General features: G+C 46.7%; 1 protein-coding gene across 1 annotated transcript in view; it reads right to left on the bottom strand.

The window, feature by feature from the left end:
• LOC137423622 (uncharacterized) overlaps nt 1-22,098 on the bottom strand; it is a 207,820-nt gene that overhangs the window by 28,889 nt on the left and 156,833 nt on the right. The window contains exon 7 of the mRNA XM_078773960.1: nt 2,131-2,273. Coding sequence (XP_078630086.1) covers nt 2,131-2,273 — 143 coding nt within the window. The remainder of the gene's footprint in view (nt 1-2,130; nt 2,274-22,098) is intronic.

The following is a 22,098-nucleotide window of genomic DNA, read 5'->3' on the forward strand; positions in this document are numbered from 1 at the left end:
AGCCAACACCAGGCTCCAGATGGGGGTTGATGACCAGTGGTGAGACTTGAAATCAAAAGTGTTTCACAAAATTTGGAAGGCTGATCCCAAGGTCTCTTTCGGCAATACAAACATTTTAAGACCCACATCCCCTACAATCCTACATGGTAAATGTTTGGGCTGAAATTCAAATAAAGCTCGCCACTTACTCCTTGTCTGGCAACTTTCCAAAAGTGAGTTAGATGCTCCTAATATTTGTTTACTAGAAAGTTCTATTCATCTTGAGTCGAACAAGATGTCAAGCATGATTGTAGCATGTAAGTTGAGCCCAGGGTGATTTTTCTGGTCAAGGCAAATTTTTCATTTAGTTTGACTTTTCCCAGGTCAAAGGTCAAAGGGTGGGGGGTGGGGGGGGGGGAAGTGGGGGAGGTTGAGGGAAGAATGAATAGCATTTTTTTTTAAAGTCAGCAGATCCAAAACACCCCAGGTGATCATTCTAGCAAAATCTGAGTGGATTAGGCAACAGCTCTGGTTGAGTTGGTGTGGAATTACCTGTAGCTCACCTGCTATGTTTGCCTGGTGTTGGCTTAGTGGTTAGGGTGCCGGCTCGGGATCCTAGGATCCTGGGTTCGAATCCCGGTCGATCGCTGAATTTACACCAAGGGGGTTGACTCAGCCTGTCATCCTTCCGAGGTTGGCAAATTGAGCACCAGTTCACTGGTAATTCCCTGTGTGTCGCAAGAGTCGACTAACAGGGTTGGTGGCAGGAAGGGCATCCGGCCGTAAAACATTGCTTCAAAAAGGGGACCACGGTGTCCGAAAAAGGCCAACCCCTGCTCTGCAGGGAAAAATGGCCTCTAAAGGTGGTTCTTTTTTTTTGTTCACCTGCTATGTGCAAACATTACAGAATCATACATTATAACCAGTAAGTTTTGGGTCAAGCAGTAGATGTACCAGCATTAACCTCCGATTGTACCCATACACCACCCATTGGACATGAAAGTTGGTGTGGAATTACCTGTAGCTAACCTGCTATGTGCAAACATTACAGAATCATATGTTATAACCAGTAAGTTTTGAGCCAAGCAGTAGATGTACCAGCATTAACCTGTGATTGTACCCATATTGTGAAGTGATTAATGTTCGCTCTTTCACGAGCCTCGATCTTGTATACAGAAAAAAAAACAAAAAAAACAAAAAAACAATACACCACCCATAAGACATGAATATGTGCCAAACTAACTTTCAAAACAAAGCAGCTGTACCTGATGTGGATATTCACAATCCCCCTTTCCCCATAAAGGAGGGTGATACGCACATTAAATCCACTGTAATGCCATTGGTCACATGGAAGCTCAAATGTTCCTGCTACAGATAAATCGATAAATTACTATAAACAGTGGCAGATGAGACTGTTCATGTAGGTAAAACTGAAATCCCAATTAATTATCGATTATCCATATAATAACCTGCAGATGGTGGACAAACACAAGCCTTGAATATCAATTATCCTTTAACTCCATCAGGTCGCAGCAGAGAGTGACAACATGTCCTCCCACCAAAAATATTTTGCCATTCACTCTTTCATGACGGCACATTGAATGAGAAATGGAGCGAACCACTGATAATTTCTTTTCAACAACAAGGAAGTCATTCATAAAAAACAAATGTTGGACCTCGAATTGATAAAGCTGCAAACAGTGACAAATCAGAGACGATGGCTTGTGCTGGGATATGGCTGCTCACAAATGTGGCCAACCATCTCCCCTTCCAATCTGCTCAATTGGTACTGCAATAAACAGCAGCTTCTGGCTTGCCAACCTCTTCTACACCTTCATTACAGGTACTATGTCGACAAACTGCTTCCGCTTTATCACTCACATACCATGTTAACCTGCTGTTGCCTCTCTTCCTCTCCCTCATAAATCTTAATTGGCTCCTTGCTCCCTGTTCTTTTCATTTTTCCTGAACATTATAAACATCTTCCTCCCACAAACATTGCATCTCCAAGTAAAAATGGTCATCATTAAAGTTTCTGCTTTAAATACAGTACTCTCAAAGTGGAGTACTCTTATAATTCACTTCTTCCCTTTCACTCATTTACTACGACCCCTCCCTCACCCCCTCTCCCAACCCCACACACAAACAGACCTTCTTCCTCTCACTTCCACAGTTTGACAGCAAAAACAATGTCTCCATCAGCTGCTCGTTCAGGAATAACATGACTCCCAAGGACTTGTATCGCCCATACACGTTGTTTTTCTTCAGTGTGCGGAGTAACAAGTTTATGGCATCTGGAAAGCATGAGAAAAATGGGGAGCGAAAGCCTGAAATAACACATCCAGCACGTTGTACTCATAATCACTGTATAACTGTAATCACAGAACCTAAATAATGTACTCATAATCACTATATAACTGTAATCACAGAACCTAAATAATGTACTCATAATCACTATATAACTGTAATCACAGAACCTAAATAATGTACTCATAATCACTATATAACTGTAATCACAGAACCTAAATAATGTACTCATAATCACTATATAACTGTAATCACAGAACCTAAATAATGTACTCATAATCACTATATAACTGTAATCACAGAACCTAAATAATGTACTCATAATCACTATATAACTGTAATCACAGAACCTAAATAATGTACTCATAATCACTATATAACTGTAATCACAGAACCTAAATAATGTACTCATAATCACTATATAACTGTAATCACAGAACCTAAATAATGTACTCATAATCACTACATAACTGTAATCACAGAACCTAAATAATGTACTCATAATCACTATATAACTGTAATCACAGAACCTAAATAATGTACTCATAATCACTACATAACTGTAATCACAGAACCTAAATAATGTACTCATAATCACTATATAACTGTAATCACAGAACCTAAATAATGTACTCATAATCACTATATAACTGTAATCACAGAACCTAAATAATGTACTCATAATCACTATATAACTGTAATCACAGAACCTAAATAATGTACTCATAATCACTATATAACTGTAATCACAGAACCTAAATAATGTACTCATAATCACTATATAACTGTAATCACAGAACCTAAATAATGTACTCATAATCACTACATAACTGTAATCACAGAACCTAAATAATGTACTCATAATCACTATATAACTGTAATCACAGAACCTAAATAATGTACTCATAATCACTACATAACTGTAATCACATAACCTAAATAATGTACTCATAATCACTACATAACTGTAATCACAGAACCTAAATAATTATGATCGTCTTTGTTTTATCATTTTATAAAGGGAATATAGTGCTGTGCTTCTAATTTCTGATTGTCTACATTAATATAACAAATAAAACATTGAATGTGTTGTTCACTTCAAAACTTATCAAATCAAAAACCAAAGATCCTTCACATTAAAGTTATTCTTACAACGATGTTAAGCAACACTTGCTTTAATACCTGCATGTTATTACTGAATATTCCCAGTTGATTCACTTGATCTTGATCATTCACTTGATCTTAAACACTTGATCCGCTTTCACCACCTTCGTTGTTGTTGTTCGCATGCAGTCTGTGGCTGCTGGTTGCATCATTTCTCTGGAAGCACGTTTGTGCCGCTGATGCAGTGCCCCAATTACCAGCGAGCTGGTACTCGATTTGCCGACCACAGAGGGATGACTAAATCAACCCCCCTGGCATTAATTCAACAATCGACCAGGATTCGAACTCAGGATCCTCGGATCATAAGCCAGCACCCGAACCACTAAGACAACACCAGGCTCAAGATTGGGTTACAGATTCAGTGCATGATGGAGCTTCACGGTTAATATGATAGTGAACTTAAAATTACATTTATTCAATAAAGATTCTGTAATTTTACAATACGAGAAAAACCCGCTCCATTCGGGAGCATTGACAAGTTATTTCCCCTCTCACCCGTCACAGGGAGAAGGGGAGATTTTTCTTTGTGCTTATGACATGACCCTGCTTACAACGAACATGCTTGCAAAATTTGGCGGAGGCCGGGCCAGCCCTATTTTTTCGATGATGTTCAGATTTACATACATACATACATACAGACATAGATATATACATACAGAGATAGATATATAAATACATACATAGATATATACATACATAGATATATACATACATACATAGATATATACATACATACATAGATACATACATACATACACACATACAGACATACAGTAGATATATACATACATACATACATACATACATACACACATACATACATGTGTGTATGTGTTAGTGTTATAGTGTTAGTGTGTTATAGTGTTATAGTGTTAGTGTTATAGTGTGTTAGTGTGCCATATGTATACACACATACATACATAGATATATACATACATACATACATACATACATATATACACACATACATACATACAGACATAGATATATACATACATACATACATACATACATACATACACACATACAGACATAGATATATACATACATACATACATACATATATACACACACACATACATACATACATATATTATATATACATACATACATACATACACACATACAGACATAGATATATACATACATACATACATACATATTGTTACGGTTTTGTGAATAAAGAATGCCCCCCCCCCCCCCCCTCGTAGGTAGTTGCACCACAACATGTAGCCTCGCTTTAGTTCAGTTATTTGTTATTTCTTATTAAATGTAAGTGTAGTCTCCTTTCCTGTGTTAGTTTGCGTTGAGCAGGCCAGTGAGTTAGGTGTTCTTTGGCCTGGAATGCCACGTGCTAGGCCTAGAACAAGTCTGGCAAGGCCAAAGGGAGGAGTTGCAGGAAGTGGTCGGTAAGCAGCGAGCAGCCAATCGGAGCTCAAGGGGAGTGGCTCACAACGGCAGCGAAAGGAGGGGCTTGGAACATTCGGGTAGGACCTGGGAGGGGCTATATAAAACCCTGCCCGAGCCCCCTGAGTCAGTCGCCCCGAGAGAGGGTCAGTCGCCCCGGGAGAGAGTTGGTTCATGGTTGGTTCATGGTGATTGAGCAGTGAGAAGGAGACAGTCCCGAGTGAAGTCCCTTGCTTGTTATAAGCCTCCCCTCTGTACACAAACTCTCCCTGTGCCCTGCGCTCTGCGGCTGTGTTAATCACGTTTGTGGAGACCATCCATTCCGGGCCACAGACGCGCGATCTCCCTGCCTGCTTTCCCAGCATACGTGCCGTGAACACCCGAGGGCCACGCCCGGCGAGCTGTCCGGGAGCGACCGGCGTCAAGGTGCATTTGGCGAGTGAACTTGTTCTTCCTCCTTTTCCCTGCGTGAGTGAGTGGGCCCCTGTCTGGACGATGAGTTAAGACTGATTAAGCCTGCTCTGTGTCTCTTCGTCTGGTATAGTTGGAAAATAAACTTGTTCTTCCTTCCATTTGATCGTTCCCGTCATTACACTATTGGCTTAGCATCGCACGAATAAAACCGCTCGAATCGGGTTCAATAAAAGTAACGGCACGAGTCACGTGATATGCAAACCGCTCGGCGTATTCGATTAGCGTGGCTTGTGCGAAGTCCAGTCCCCGTTTTCGTGGCAGCGTGGGTACCGAAGGTACGTGTGGAATCGACCCAATACCCTTTCCCATGCTCGCCACGGGAGTGGCGAATCGGCCTCGTGGACGCGAAGACCCGAGGGGGAAAAGGGGTTTAACCCCACCTCTGTACATCGACGGGCTTCGAGAGATCTGCAACAATATATACATACATACATAGATATATACATACATTCTGTTACGTGGTCCCCCCGGTGACTACCTGGTCTCGGTGACCCCCGGACCGTGAGAGGAACTTCGCCAGAAAGATATATTATGTATGCGCTTTCGTAACGCAATCCATATGAATTCCACCCAAGAGAAAAATGATTTTCAAGGATATATTTCAATGGTAATGATACCCTACAATTTCAATGATACAATCAAGGATATATTCCCCGAGCAATCAACCCTCAACAATTCACACTCAACAATCAATCCCCTAGATGATTAAGATGGCCATCTTACATACGTGTGTCCCCTTTTGTACTCACGACCCCCTTTGGTTTCTGTCCCTCACAATGTCTCTGGGCCCCTCCTGACCAAGATGATGGTCGGCTTCGCCGCACTCGGGCGGTTGAACGACCCCGGGCGGACGTTTTTCCACCGGGCATGTATCGTACCGAGAACCACGGTTGCAGCACCCCTCCTGGCCTAGCGAAGCGGGTACTGTAAAGCAGGCAAAAGCCACACGCCGCTGGCAACGCGTGTTAGGCCCCAACGTGCGACCCGTACGCGTCTTTGTAGACGGTGCCGCGAACGGTACCAGACGCTGGGTCGGTGCACGGCCCCACAGCAGCTTGACGTGTCAACCGGGTAGGTACACGTCCCGGTAACTCCTCTCGCCAGACGGGCTTGGGAACGCAGCTTTTCCACGCGGCTCAATCTCGATCCCACCTCTCGTCGGAGCGGGGCGAGGAAGAAGAATCCTCCTTGCTTCTCCGGACCTCGTGTCTTTCCTCTTCCGTTTCCGGTCTCTTTTTTCCAGAAGGGCTCCTGACCCTCCAACCACAACAACCCTTAATCGACTACACGTTGATAAGCAAAGACCTGAATAGTAATTCACATACATTCACATAAATATGTAACACATACATACACACATACAGACATACACACATAGGTATATACACACATACATACATACATATATACATACATACATACATATATACACACATACATACATACATACAGACATAGATACATACATACATACAAACATACACACATATATACACATATATATACACACACACACACACATACATACATACATAGATATATACATATATACATACATATATACACACATACATACACACATATATACACACATATATACACACATACATACACACATATATATATATATACATATATATATATATATATATATATATATATATATATATATATATATATATATATATAGTAACGAATTTGAGAAGTGTAACGAATTTGAGAAAGTGTAAAGAATGTGAGAATTATGGTTTTGTTGTGTGTAACTGACCCTCGTAATGTAAAGAAAGGTCGAAGCTCGTCCTCTTAGTTAATTCCATAAACCTACACACAGGACACCATATATCCTTTTAAATAGTTAGTCCCTTATTCTATGTAGGCTAAGGATGTGTTTCCCAATAGTTTGACTCTTCATTGCACCGAATTAAATAAGAGTAGGCCCCTCCGACGCCCCATGGCAGCTTCCAATTGCCAGGTTTGCTGCAATTGACTCTTTAGGCACTTTGCTGCATTTTCATCTCCCGTCCACTTTGCTGCATTTGACTCCATTACGCACGAGGTAACGACGAAGAAGAAAGGCGGGTCTCCACCTCGTCATAGAGGGGAGTAAGTCGGCCCCGCTCATCCAACCCAGAACGAGGGGTTTGGCTTGAGAGGGCGGAGAGAGAACACTTGGGGGAGGTTCGCAAAGGTTGAAGGGCGGGGCCTATATAACCCGCAGCGCGACGCTCCCCAGAAAGAGATGAGTTTCTTTGGAGAAGGTTGAGGTCCGAAGAAGATTGAGAGAGAGGTGCGGCAGATGCGCGATCCAGCTAAAGCAGCCAAGAGAGAACGAGACGTGAGGGGGTGCTGATACTGAGCAATACGCCGAGACCCTCTAGGCCCTATTGCCGGCTGTGGAGACGCGGAGCTGCCAGCTGCTGTTCGCTTCGAGCACGGAACGTGGACCTCGACGGTGTGGAATTGCCCGGACCTTCCTGCCCTGCCATCGGCTTGGACCTTCTCCTCCCTCCAGTGATTCCTGCCATCATTTCCCCCGTGTAAGTGTGCCCGTTTGTCCGTCTTTCATGTTGTCTTGGGGTATTAATTAAGACTGCCATAATATAAGCTAATCATTGCCCTATGTCTCCTGCTCCTTCAATTGCCTTATAAATCATCTGTCTTTGCCTTTCTGCTTAGTGTGTATAAATAGTAATAAATCTTGTTATTCCCTACTTCGTCTTTACTCCTTCATGCTCTTTCGGTCGCTTTAGAGGTTTCCATATTGAGTGCACGTGGCGCGATTCGGCCAACGTTTGAGAATCGGGTTAGTCTTTGGTAATGGCTCGAACGTCGGGTTGCTAAAAACCGCTCGGCAACTAACTAGCCCATCCAAACCGGGGTTCGAGCGGTACTTGTCTCCCTAGACTGCGGAGGGACGGATAAAGGTATTTGGGATAAACACTGGGCCCATAACCCTGATCTGTTCCATCCCGCGGGATAGCGTTACAAGTACCAGGAACGGGGAGACGGCCAGCTTAACAGGACAAGGGGCTAATCACCCCTTGCTAACGGGAGAGCCGTCCCCCGTATCCGTAACAATTGGTGTCTGGGAGTGAGATTCGAGGCCCGAACCAAATTTGTTATAACATCAAAAAAAAAAATTTGGTCGAAATTACGAGCGGCCGAAATTTTGTTTAACATCCCAAATTGAGTCGTGCCATGGACAATCAAGGCGATCGGATGCAGGTGGGTGAAATAGAAGAGGGGTTAGGGGTAACCCAGGACCACAGGGAAGAAATGGAGGAGAGAAATAAGGAGGTGGTTGAGGAGGTGTCAGGTGCACAAAATGGCGCCCTCGCGCACGTGGTTGAAGGGACACAAAATGGCGGCTCGCACGTGGTTGAGGGGGCCACGGCCGCGGAACCAATGGGCGTGGTCCAAATGCAAGCCTTCATGGACCAATTCATGGTGGAAATGCAGAAAAAAACGACAGTATGGAACGAATGGAAAACAGAATGAGGGCTGATAGTGAGCAATTGGGAGCAATGAGGGACGAAGCGAGGGGTACCAGGCCCCAAATTGGGAAGATAGACAGCAAATTTGAGAGGCTAGGAAGCAAAATGGAGCGAATCGGCAAAATTGGGGACAGGATGAGTGACCGCATGCAAAAATGTGGGGAGACCATGGATCGCATGGTGGGCGAGAGGGTCCCAGGGGTGCATGAAGAGGTAACGCGGGTCGAGAAGCACTGGTTGGGCGAAGTGGAGGAAAGCGCGGGTACAATGACGGGTATAGAAATCACGACCCGGGGTATGGGGCAGCCGGCGACCGCTGAGGTAGAAGAGAAAATTTTATTAAAGCCAGCGGTCGTCATGGTGAATAAAGAAAAAGTGCTGGGAATTGAAATTGAAGAGACATCACGAATACACATCACGATGCTGTGCTTAATAACCCAAATGAAGATTTGCAGGTGTTGGTGCAGGGAGGAAGAAGAACCCCGAAGGTGAGACGTGCTGTGTATTGTGCCGGGAGATTTTGTAGAAAAGTGTTCAGCGCGAAGAGAATTGTCGCGCGATTGGGGTCCATATGGCACCCGGGCGTTGGTGAAGGGTCCCGTGTGAGTGGAAATGGTGCGCGTGTGAAACAAAAGTGTGCATCAAGGGGTGAGCGTGTTACGAAGCGCGAGTGTGATACCGAGTGCGAGCGAGAATGCACGTCGGGGTGTACGGAGTGTGACACAGGGAGTGAAAGCAATACGGAGTGTACGTGCGAGGGTGAGTGTGACACGGAGAGTAAGGTGGTGGTGGAACGTGTGCGAGGAAGCACACCTGAGTTGGTCGTGGCGCGGGTGTGGGAGAGCCCATCTGAGCGCGTTAGTGGGTGGATGCAAGAGTGCACGCCCATGGTGAGTGGTACGGAGTACGTACCGGGGGAGAGTGCGCAAGATGGTGCGCGAGGCGTGTTAAGGGAGTGTGCGAACGGCGAGTGTGCGCAAGAGGTGTGGTGTGTAACAGGGAGTGCGTCGGTGGAATGGACGGAGTGTGGGGGATGCACTGGAGGCGTTGGAACGCCGGGCTTTGTGAGTGTGAAACGGGTCGCGTGGTGTGAGCCTGCAAGTAAAGCATCGACGTTGACCGGGTTAGCGTTTAGGGAGACGGATAGCTGATGCGAGCACTCGGGGCGCGGTGCGCTTTGTTGGATGCCAGGCCCGGCGCGGATCGATGCTGCGTCGCTTCTCTTCGAAGCGTTGTTGCCGATTCGGGCTTGGCCCCGCCCTGCACGGTCGAGTCCGGGCCTTGTCGGGCGAGGCGACCGGTCCGGTTCAGGGGCGAGGAGGAGGAAGCGGCACGGTGCCCACTGGTGGCGGGGGCGGGGTTCCGACCGGGCGAGATTGAGCCATCGGACCCGGGACCGCAAGGTTCCAAGCCGCGATGATGCGTGGAACCTCGGCCCGAGCATGCCTCCTCCCCAGAGTCGTGAATGCCGGACGGATCCAACTACAGGCGACCAAACAACCCGCGTTCATTGCTCGGCTGTGCGAAGCCGGGCTTTGAGAATGTAACGACGCACCGAGGCTCAGATAAAGCGGACTGTGACGATGAGGATAGTGTTTTTGACCCGAAATTTAGAAAAGTGAATAGAATTGGCAGTAATTGGAAAATTTTTGATTGGCTGGAATTTGGTGTGCAAAATTGGTAGTGAGAGATACCCGATGTGGTGGGATGGCAACTCTGCCATCCCTCACAGCGGGGGCAAAGGAGCACTAGTCTTATGGGGTTTGGCAGTGAAAACTAGCCCGGGAGGGTTAGGATATAGTGTGTAGGGGCCTAGAGATGACCTTAGGTAACGTTAAGGTTAGGTAGTGACAATGATACCTGTAGTGGGGACGCAGGTAGATTAGTGTGGATGATAATGCCGTGGTATGTGCTTAGTTTAAAGGGAAGACGGGGGAGCACTAAGTTAGCAGGGCAACAGGTAGTTCAGATGATGCCGTGTGAGTGTTGGAGGTGTATTCAGAATTGTATTGAGATTGCACAGGTGTGCAACTGGACAGGTGTGTGGAGCAGGGTATGAGTGAGTGATAGTGATGTGAGTTGTGCTGACCAAATGGTCCAGGAAGGAAGGAGGGTGCAGGTGGCACCAGGTGTGATTGCACAGGTGTGCAACAACAGGTGAATGGAGAACAGGTGTATGGAATAAATGGTCTGGAGTATTGGAATGGATGGTCGTGGAGTGAGTATGGTGGAAACTGTGGAGTGGAGTGGATGGTGCGAAGGTGTGAATGGGGGGAAGAATGGACCCCCATCACGAATACCCAGGGAGGGTAGTGTAAGTGTTAGGTAGAGGGTATAGGTAAATTGTGGTTGGATATTGGCATCTGTGGTGCGTGGTGGAAGAATGGTACTTGGATGGGTGCATTAGTATTGTGGAAATGGCTGGGCGTGTAGCCTGTTAGTATGTGTAGTTGGTTGACACTCCGCCACTGTTAGGATGTCGGCCAGGTGAGGCCGCAGGTGGGCTCTGGGAGCCGGTAGTTGTTGTGGATGTGGCCCGAGGATCCGGAGGACGGACCCGGGTAGCCCAGTGCCAGAGAGCACCGAGGGGTGACAGAGCCAGGAGGGGCCTTCCCCAGTTAGATAGGTTAGGTGAGGAGCAGGTAAGCTCGGGGGCAACTACAGTGGTGGAGGTGTGTAGGTGGGTAGACCTGCTGGGAGAGCTACACATCTCAGCCCAGAAATTGTGCAAGGGCACCGGGAGATGAATCGGGGGAGTGAGACCCCAAATTGAGAAGCACCACAGTTTGGTCAATGGGAATTGGTTTTTAGAACCCATAGTGTAAGTTGGCCAATGGATTGGCAGGGAAAGACCCCGGGTAGTGTAAAGAGTGTTAATGTCATTTAGAAGATAGTTAGGATTAAGAATCTCCTTGCACCATCTGCATCCACTCACCTGAGGTGACGCTACTCCACACCATGCCATGGATGTTTTGTTATTTTGATGCAAATGTTTGGATTGTGAGACGCATCATGACGTGGGTGTGACATTGTGCTGATGTTCCATCTCTTCCTCCTTATGAGGATTGATGATGAATTGGGTGATGGCAAATTTTGGTTAGAGGGATTGTGGTGACGAATTTGGTATAGGAGAGATATGGGGAGACGTGACAGTAGTGACGAATTTGTAAATGTGTAGATTGTTGTAAATATGGGGTAAGGTCAAGGGTAGATTAGGTGACAGGCGGGGTGACGTACGGTAGGGACGAGCTTTTCTCACTTCGCTCTCCGTACGCACTTCGCCTTGCATTGCCTTGTTTGATGTGTACCCTTGTGACCTTACCCCTCGCTCACCTGTCTTTTCCCCCCTTTGTCTCCCAACCGAGGACTGTGCGCCACTGGGCGTTGAGGGGAGCGTGCGGAGGTCGTCTTGTGTGCCAGGACCCTCGCAACCAGCATGCATTGCATTGATGTACCACTTTATGGACCGCTGTTCTGCGGCCAAGCACCACTTGATGGACCCCAGGTTCTGGGGCAGGGCACCTCTGTTGGAGACCGGCCATAGTGGCCAGGGAATCTTGCTTGCGGACCTCGGTAAGGTGGCACCTATGCCAAACAGGTGGACCATCCTTAGTTGGCCCCTGTGGCCCTAAATAATAAAAAAAATGGACACTTTGTGCTTTTTATATTTCCAAGTAGGCCGCATGAAGCAAGAAGACATCGGGAAGAACATCGGCCCAGCAGAGAAGGAGAAGACCACCACCAGTTGTTTTTTTGTGTTTATTACAAACAGTAATGACTGTGCACTGGTTGGTGCTTTTGGGTGCTTTGGTGTTATTGGTACTGGTGCATCGATGCAATGCGTGCTGTCTCCTCCCTCCCAACAGGAATTTCCTTCTCTTTGTTTCCCTAAAAAAAAAAAAAAAAACACAGGTCCTGGGTTGCGTTGTAAATAAGGAATCACATCACTGTAAATAATGCTCCCCACCGTAAATGTACAGCTTGAATACAATTCCGTAATTCGGTTATCCTGTGGGGGCAAATCTGTGAGGCAGGGTGCAATGCAGCAGGGGGACATATTTATTTGGGTTTTAAAATTGTCGCACTCAGGGTCAGGTTAATTGTAGAGGGAATTACACCTACGTGTCACACTAAAAGTAAAGTTTTATAGGCCCGAGGACGGGCCTGAAGGAAGGAGGGTGCAGTGTAACGAATTTGAGAAGTGTAACGAATTTGAGAAGTGTAACGAATTTGAGAAAGTGTAAAGAATGTGAGAATTATGGTTTTGTTGTGTGTAACTGACCCTCGTAATGGAAAGAAAGGTCGAAGCTCGTCCTCTTAGTTAATTAATGTTAATGTTAATGTTAATTAACATTAACCTTAGTTAATGGGAACCTACACACAGGACACCATATATCCTTTTAAATAGTTAGTCCCTTATTCTATGTAGGCTAAGGATGTGTTTCCCAATAGTTTGACTCTTCATTGCACCAAATTAAATAAGAGTAGGCCCCTCCGACGCCCCATGGCAGCTTCCAATTGCCAGGTTTGCTGCAATTGACTCTTTAGGCACTTTGCTGCATTTTCATCTCCCGCCCACTTTGCTGCATTTGACTCCATTACGCACGAGGTAACGACGAAGAAGAAAGGCGGGTCTCCACCTCGTCATAGAGGGGAGGAGTAAGTCGGCCCCGCAAATCCAACCCAGAACGAGGGGTTTGGCTTGAGAGGGCGGAGAGAGAACACTTGGGGGAGATTCGCAAAGGTTGAAGGGCGGGGCCTATATAACCAGCAGCGCGACGCTCCCCAGAAAGAGATGAGTTTCTTTGGAGAAGGTTGAGGTCCGATGAAGATTGAGAGAGAGGTGCGGCAGATGCGCGATCCAGCTAAAGCAGCCAAGAGAGAACGAGACGTGAGGGGGTGCTGATACTGAGCAATACGCCGAGACCCTCTAGGCCCTATTGCCGGCTGTGGAGACGCGGAGCTGCCAGCTGCTGTTCGCTTCGAGCACGGAACATGGACCTCGACGGTGTGGAATTGCCCGGACCTTCCTGCCCTGCCATCGGCTTGGACCTTCTCCTCCCTCCAGTGATTCCTGCCATAATTTCCCCCGTGTAAAGCCCGTTTGTCCGTCTTTCATGTTGTCTTGGGGTATTAATTAAGACTGCCATAATATAAGCTAATCATTGCCCTATGTCTCCTGCTCCTTCAATTGCCTTATAAATCATCTGTCTTTGCCTTTCTGCTTAGTGTGTATAAAAGTAATAAATCTTGTTATTCCCTACTTCGTCTTTACTCCTTCATGCTCTTTCGGTCGCTTTAGAGGTTTCCATATTGAGTGCACGTGGCGCGATTCGGCCAACGTTTGAGAATCGGGTTAGTCTTTGGTAATGGCTCGAACGTCGGGTTGCTAAAAACCGCTCGGCAACTAACTAGACCATCCAAACCGGGGTTCGAGCGGTACTTGTCTCCCTAGTCTGCGGAGGGATGGATAAAGGTATTCGGGATAAACACTGGGCCCATAACCCTGATCCGTTCCATCCCGCGGGATAGCATTACAAGTACCAGGAACGGGGAGACGGCCAGCTTAACAGGACAAGGGGCTAATCACCCCTTGCTAACGGGAGAGCCGTCCCCCGTATCTGTAACAATATATATATATATATATATATATATATATATATATATATATATATATATATATATATATACACACACACACACATACATACATACATACATACACACATACAGGCATAGATACATACATACATACATACATATACTGTATACACATACATATATACACACAAATGGCAGTAGGTTTAGACAGGTATTGAAAAAGGTCCGTGCAATGTCATTTTGGGGGGTAACCACACTCCATGTGGAGGAGCAGCCGGGATACAAATGGGGATCACCCAATTTGAGGATACGGACGCGCACAAACCTGGAACAAGGCATGGTCATGAAGCTTAGGTGTAAAGGTTGGTTGAAAAGGGGAATGATAGATGGCCCATTGAAAGCAAACTTCGAAATCATACTCAAACCATACCCCCGGGATAAAGCTCAAGTGAGAAACGTGGACAACACATATTGGAAATTAGCAAGAGAGGTGGCGACAATTCAGAATAGGACTCAGTGATGGTCATGCATGAAATTTCCCCAGACTGGCATCGCTGGGATACAAATGAAAGTTTTACCCCTGTCCCTTCATGATCTTTGCTCACAACCTATCGATTCCCCATGTTTAGTCACCACTTTGGAAAGAGAGGGGGTTAGTATGGAAAGAGGGGGGGCGGGGGGGTTAATAACGACAAGAGTTGTAAGCGGCGGTTAAATTATCGCCCTTCAATGATTGCCCATGTGGCCGAGAGCCCCGCCCCGGTCTGGGTCAGACCACAGAAAGGGATGGTCTGCCTCCAGGGCTCCAGCCACTTGCTTATGAGGGAATCAGAATGTGCCTACACTCTCCCCGGGAAGATAGTTGGGGAGGTTAATGGTGGTTTGTTGGATTGTTGAAGTAATTCTTCTTGTTCTAGTAGTAATTCTAGTTGAAATTCTAGTTGAAAGATGCTATTTGTCAGAGGGCATTTTCTCAGAATTTAATTGTAGATATTGGGATATTGAGACCTTGAGACCTTGAGATCTTGCGAGATCTTGGAGACGGCGGCAGCGATTCTCGAAGCTCCACACGGTCTCCACGTTTTTCGAAGTTAAGTCTGTTCACAATTGTATTTTGTCGAAACTGTATTTATCCTTCGTTGTGTGAAGTTATTGTGTGCAACTTTGGTTGTTTCTCGGTGTTTATCTTTCATAAATTGATCGTCTGTTTGCCGTGTCGCGAGCAAGGCCTTTGCCGCGTCGCGAACGATTTGAAATCGAAGTTAAGTGATTGTTCCCATTTGTATTTTCGTTAAAACTGTATTTATTTATGGTGTTGTACGTATATTGTGTCCCGACGAAGATTTTTCGGTGCAAATCTTTCATACCTGTATTGAAAATCGTGTTAATTCGTGTCGTGGCTTGAGGCCTTGTACAGTGTGCACTGTACAACCTTGAGGCTTTGTTTTTCTCTCAGTGGTCCATCGTTTGTGATCCAATAACTTTCGTTCTCTGTATTCCCAGTCTTTTCACCCATAGCCTACTTCCTTGTGTAAATTTCAACTCAAAAAAACAAAAAAAAAACATTTCCTTCTCTGTTCTCATTCGTTTATTTCTTCTTATTCGTTCGTTCGTTCTTCGACCACGTGTTTCTCCCCCATTTCCCCAGATAGTTTTCACTCATTAACCTTCAATGTTTACACTTTCCCCTCAAGTTATGTATTCCGTCATATTTTATAACACCTTTTTCTTCTTCTTCTTTAAAAGGCTGCTTTCGACTTGCTCACCAAATCAATTCATCCCAACAAAAATATCCATCTCCTATAGTGCCTTTTTTCTACATTCCCTAAACTCTCCTGCACTCCATCCTCCATCCAGCGTCCTTAAACGTATTTTTAACTCCAAGGTCACAAGAAACTCATTTTGCAATAAATGTTCGTTTCCCATAAATCGTACACTTTCAAAAATCCAATCTCACCCCTCCCCTCCAAATCTTCCCCATAACCCCTCCCCTCCAAATCTTCCCCATCCCCCCTCCCCTCCAAATCTTCCCCATCACCCATCCCTTTCAAATCTCCCCCCTTGCCCCCTCCCTCCTAAACTACCCCCTCACCCCTCCCCGCCAAGACGCCCCCTCGCCCCTCCCCTCCTAGACTCCTGCCTCACCCCTCCCCTCCAAATCTCCCCCATATCCCATCCCTTTCAAATCCCTCCCCTTGTCCCTTCCCTCCCAAACTCCCCCCTCACCCCTCCCCTTCAAATCTCCCCACCCTCATTGCTTCTCAATTTCCCCCATTCTCACTCCCCCTCCTCAAAGCGTCCTCCCCGCTTCTTCCCCCTTCAAACTCTCACCTCCATCTCCCCCAACCTTCTGCCTCGCTCTTCCCCCTCCTCAAATAACACCTCATTGTGGCTCACCCAATCACCATCAAACCTTTTGTCCGCCCCATCCTTCCCTTTCTCCGAGCGATTCTGAAATCTCTGACACACCTTCAACAGCTCTCCCTACCTCTTCCACCTCTTCCACATCTTACCCTACCCCTCCTCCCCCCTGTTCTGTATCTGATGCTCCCCCTTCCTCTTCATTAACGGTATGGACCTCAAACATCCGGGGCCTTCGTTCAAACTTAACTGATCTCTCCATAAAGGTTGCTTCTGTCAAACCAGACGTGATCTGCTTAACAGAAACTTTCCTCCTTTATGATGTCTCTGATTCCATAGTATCTCTCCCGGGCTACTCCCTTCTCCGGTATGATAGACCTGAGCCTCGTCCTGGAGGCGGGGTTGCTATCTTTATCAAAAACTCTCTTCCTCACTCGCCCTGCACTGCACTCTCTCCACCTCACCCCCAGGAATACCTCTGGCTACGGCTTCCCCTTCGCTCCCACCTCTTGTTCATATGTGTGTTGTACCGTCCACCAAACAGTGATGACTCCATCTACATCTCGCTGTCTGATGATATGGACCAACTTCTATCTACTCATCCCAACTCTCTCTTCCTCATATGTGGTGATTTCAACTGTCATCATGCCAGTTGGCTGGGTGTGGGTACCTCTCTCACCAGCCATGGCTCCTCAGCAAAGGACTTCTGCGACTCACTGGGACTGACACAATCTGTCAATTTCCCGACCCGGATCTCAGTCAACGGAACATCTTCTCTTCTGGACTTGGTTATGACTAACTTCCCTGAAAATGTCTGCTGCTCTTCTTCTGCTCCGATCGGATCATCTGATCATGTCCTTGTTAAAGTGGACATCTCTCTGACCATCCTCAGGGAGCCTGCTCAGCGTCGACGAGTCTGGCATTTCACTCAGGCCAACTGGCACGGTCTTCAAGCAGCCATCAATCATCTGGACTGGTCTCCCATCTCTACCACCTCTGACATCAACTCATCCTGGGAATTCTTCCAAAGTAAATTGCTCTCTCTCATGCACAGATTTATCCCATCTCGTCTTCAGTTGTCATACCCTTCCTCCCGTCCATGGTACACGGAATCTTGTGGTGAGGCTGTTGCCCAGAAACAACTTGCCTTCGTCTCCTGGAAAGCAAATCCAACGGAAGGAAATCTCATTTCCTTTCACAAAGCCCGAAACAAGTGTGTGTCCACCCTCAGGAGAGCCAGGAAACAATATCTCTCCGTTCTCAAGACCGAACTCTCTTATCTGTCTCCCTCTTCCAAATCCTGGTGGCGTCTGGTCAAATCCGTTTCTGGTGTTTGTTCCCCCTCCATCCCCTCCCTTACCTCAAACGGCTACACAGCTGACTCCGCACGTGAAAAAGCTGAATGCCTCAACTCTGTGTTTGCCTCTAAATCTTGTGTCCCAAACCCATCCCTCTCTGTACCCACCATACCCAGTCGTACCCTGCTGCTCCTGGACTCCGTGTCCTTTCCTCCTGACAAGGTGGAAAAGTTTCTGTCAACCCTCGACTCTGATTCTGCAACTGGACCCGACGGCATCAGCCCACGGGTCCTAAAATCCTGCTCTGCTGCTCTATCTCACCCTCTCTCTGTTCTCTTCACCCTCTCTTTTGCTCAAGGTCAACTGCCATCTGCTTGGAAATCAGCCAACATCACCGCTTTGCACAAAAAAGGTGCAAAAACAGATCCTAGCAACTACAGACCAATCAGCCTTCTCCCAATTATCAGCAAAGTCATGGAATCCATCATTGCTTCGGATATGAAATCTTTCCTCTTCTCCAATGGCTTGATCTCTGATCATCAATTTGGTTTCAGACCAGGTCACTCTACTCTGGACATGCTGCTTCTGCTGTCTCAACAATGGATGGAGGTCCTCAATGCCAAACAGGAAATTAGAGCTGTCTCCCTCGACATATCACGTGCCTTCGACACGGTCTGGCACCCCGCTCTGCTCACCAAACTCTCCTCCTTTGGTATCCATGGAAATCTCCACGCATGGCTGGCGGACTTCCTCTCTAGTCGTCGTCAACGTGTGGCCCTGAATGGGTTTCTCTCATCTCCTCTTCCTGTTCAGGCTGGAGTTCCCCAAGGCAGTGTTCTGGGCCCCGTGCTTTTTCTGGTCTTCATCAATGATCTCTCTGACTCTCTCGAAAATCCTCTCTATCTCTTTGCTGATGACTCCACTCTCTGCCGCTCCATTCCTCTTCCCTCAGATCGGCAGTCTGCTGCCTCCTCACTCTCTGAAGACCTGGACAAAATCACAGACTGGTCAAACAAGTGGAACATGTCTTTCAATCCTGACAAATCTCACACTCTTACTATGTCTCTCCGAAAAGATCGACTGGACAACCCTCCCATCTACTTTCTCAACAATCCTCTCCAAGAAGTTCTGTCGCTCAAGATTTTGGGTCTCACTATCTGCCATGATCTTTCTTGGGAAAACCACATTTCCAAGCTGGCCTCCAAAGCCAGTCGCCGACTGGGCATCCTCCGTCGTGCGAAGTCCTTCCTCGGCACACCTGAGCTCCTCACCACATACAAGGATTTCATCCGCAGCTCAATGGAATACTGTTCTCCCCTATGGGCCGGTGCTCCTGCCTCACACCTAGCTCGGCTTCACGCTGTTGAAACCAAAGCTTTCAGAATTATTGGAATCTCCCGCGATGAAGCTATCTCTGAGGGCCTTTCACTCACTCACCGCAGGCAGGTAGGTGGTCTTTCTGTCTTCTACCGACTCCTCTCCGGCCTTGCACCCCCAGCTCTCTCTGTGCTCTGTCCCCCAAATATTCCTACAGGTCGCACAAGATCTGCCAGCAACCCTCTGATGGTTAAACTGCCGAAATCTCGGCTCTCTGCTCACCTTCACTCTTTCATTCCTCTTTTCTCCCGCCTCTGGAACAAACTCCCTCACTCCCTTCAATCCCACTCCTCCCTCCAGGTCTTTAAAACAGCTGTTCACCACCATCTCTTATCTTCCCCCATCCAAAACCTTGATCTTTTCTACCCCCGCTAATTCACCCCAGATCCACCTTGTTTGAAATTCCAACTTCTTTCCTGGAAGTCCTGGCAGTGTCCATATGTTTTATACCTCTCCCACCGCCCCCTTCCCATGCCCCCCCCCCCAAAGCCCTCACCCTCTCTCAGATCTCTCGATGTCTCCATGTCTCTCGGTCCCTGCTCTCAAATGTTGTGTTTGTGTCCTTCCCCCTCTCTCCCCATCTTGTCTACCGCTCCCGATGTTATATGTTTTATGTGTCGGTTTGTCTTTCTGTGTGATTAATGTTCGCTCTTTCACGAGCCTCGATATTGTATACAAAAAAAAAAAAAAAAAAAAAAAAAAAAAAATTTGGGATATTGGGATTCATAGTAGATATTGGGTAACTATTGGGCCAGGAATATTGGGCCAGAGGCTGAAACAGGTGCAGGGAACAGGTGTATGGAACAGGTGCATGAGATGCTGAGAGAGGGATTAGAGAAAATTGGATTGAATTGAAATTGAAATGAAAATTGAAAAAGTGGATTAGGAAAATTGGTTTGTTGAAAATAATCATTGGAATAATGGTTTCTGTTGGATGCAACAATTTTGTGCAATTGATTGATCCAAGAGATTATGCCCGAACCAATAGAAGCATGGCCATCCACACCTTCCAAGCCGGAGACCAGGTGCTCGTGGAGCACTTCACCCGCAAGGACGCCCTGGAACCAAGGTGGACGGGACCATTCCAGGTATTGCTGACTGCACCAACCGCTGTCTTTTGCGAGGGTAAGCCCTCCTGGATCCACGCCACACCCTGTAAGTTGGCTATCCAAGCACCAGACACTACACCACAGTAATGATGTTTTTGGCCACAGGCATAATGCTCCTGATAACCACAGAAACATGCACCAGCGGCGACGGATCATTCATTAGTACCGTAGGAAAAGGTGGAGCCTGGGAAAAATGATTGCCATCACAACTCAGCGTAGCGCTGCACCAGGAAATATCACTACCATGTTTCCGTGAAAAATCCAACTGGGGCCATAATAGTGATGTGGAGAACCGTCATTTGGGAAGCGTCATTAAATGGCAGTAGGTTTAGACAGGTATTGAAAAAGGTCCGTGCAATGTCATTTTGGCGGGTAACCACACTCCAGGTGGAGGAGCAGCCGGGATACAAATGGAGATCACCCAATTTGAGGATACGGACGCGCACACACCTGGAACAAGGCATGGTCATGAAGCTTAGGTGTAAAGGTTGGTTGAAAAGGGGAATGATAGATGGCCCATTGAAAGCAAAATTCGAAATCATACCCAAACCATACCCCCGGGATAAAGCTCAAGTGAGAAACGTGGAGAACACATATTGGAAATTACCAAGAGAGGTGGCAACAATTCAGAATAGGACTCAGTGATGGTCATGCATGAAATTTCCCCAGACTGGCAACGCTGGGAAACAAATGAAAGTTTTTCCACCTGTCCCTTAATGATCTTTGCTCACAACCTATCGATTCCCCATGTTTAGTCACCACTTTGGAAAGAGAGGGGGTTAGTATGGAAAGAGGGGGTGGGGGAGGTTAATAACGACAAGAGTTGTAAGCGGCGGTTAAATTATCGCCCTTCAATGATTGCCCATGTGGCCGAGCGGCCCGCCCCCGTCTGGGTCAAACCACATAACGGGATGGTCTGCCTCCAGGGCTCCGACCACTTGCTTATGGGGGAATCAGAATGTGCCTACCCTCTCCCCGGGAAGTTGGAAAAGGGGAGCACCGGGATTACACTACGAATAGTACTGCAAGATAGACACAATCACAATATAACGGCTATATCATTTTCTAGGGGGGTTAGTAGGATCAATGGGGTGACAACGGGAATCCAGTGTTTATCCACCCACATGGTCCCACCCCATGGGACAATGTTTATATGCGACGATAAGGCATACCCCTATTTACCAAATAATTGGGGTGGCACATGTTATCTTGGCTCGGTCCTTCCCGACGTCGAGATACTGGATAATCTAGATTCAAAGTCCCTGAATAGGCCACATAGGAGAGCAGTGTGGAACGAAGACGGAACCACAAAACTACACGGAGCAGGATGGGAAAAGGTGATGGGTTTCTTCTTCCCAGGAGCAGGCACAGTTATGAATAGCTTCCGGATAGATAAGTTAGCCTTGGCTTTAGAAAATGTGGCTAACGACACTGCCACAGCCCATGATGAATTATTGGACACAGTAGTTCATATGCGCACAATGGTAATGCAGAACCGGGTGGCTTTGGATATGCTTTTGGCAGAGA

Source organism: Myxine glutinosa, chromosome 3, assembly GCF_964187855.1.
Source record: "Myxine glutinosa chromosome 3, kmMyxGlut1.1, whole genome shotgun sequence".
NCBI classification, from domain to species: domain Eukaryota; kingdom Metazoa; phylum Chordata; class Myxini; order Myxiniformes; family Myxinidae; genus Myxine; species Myxine glutinosa.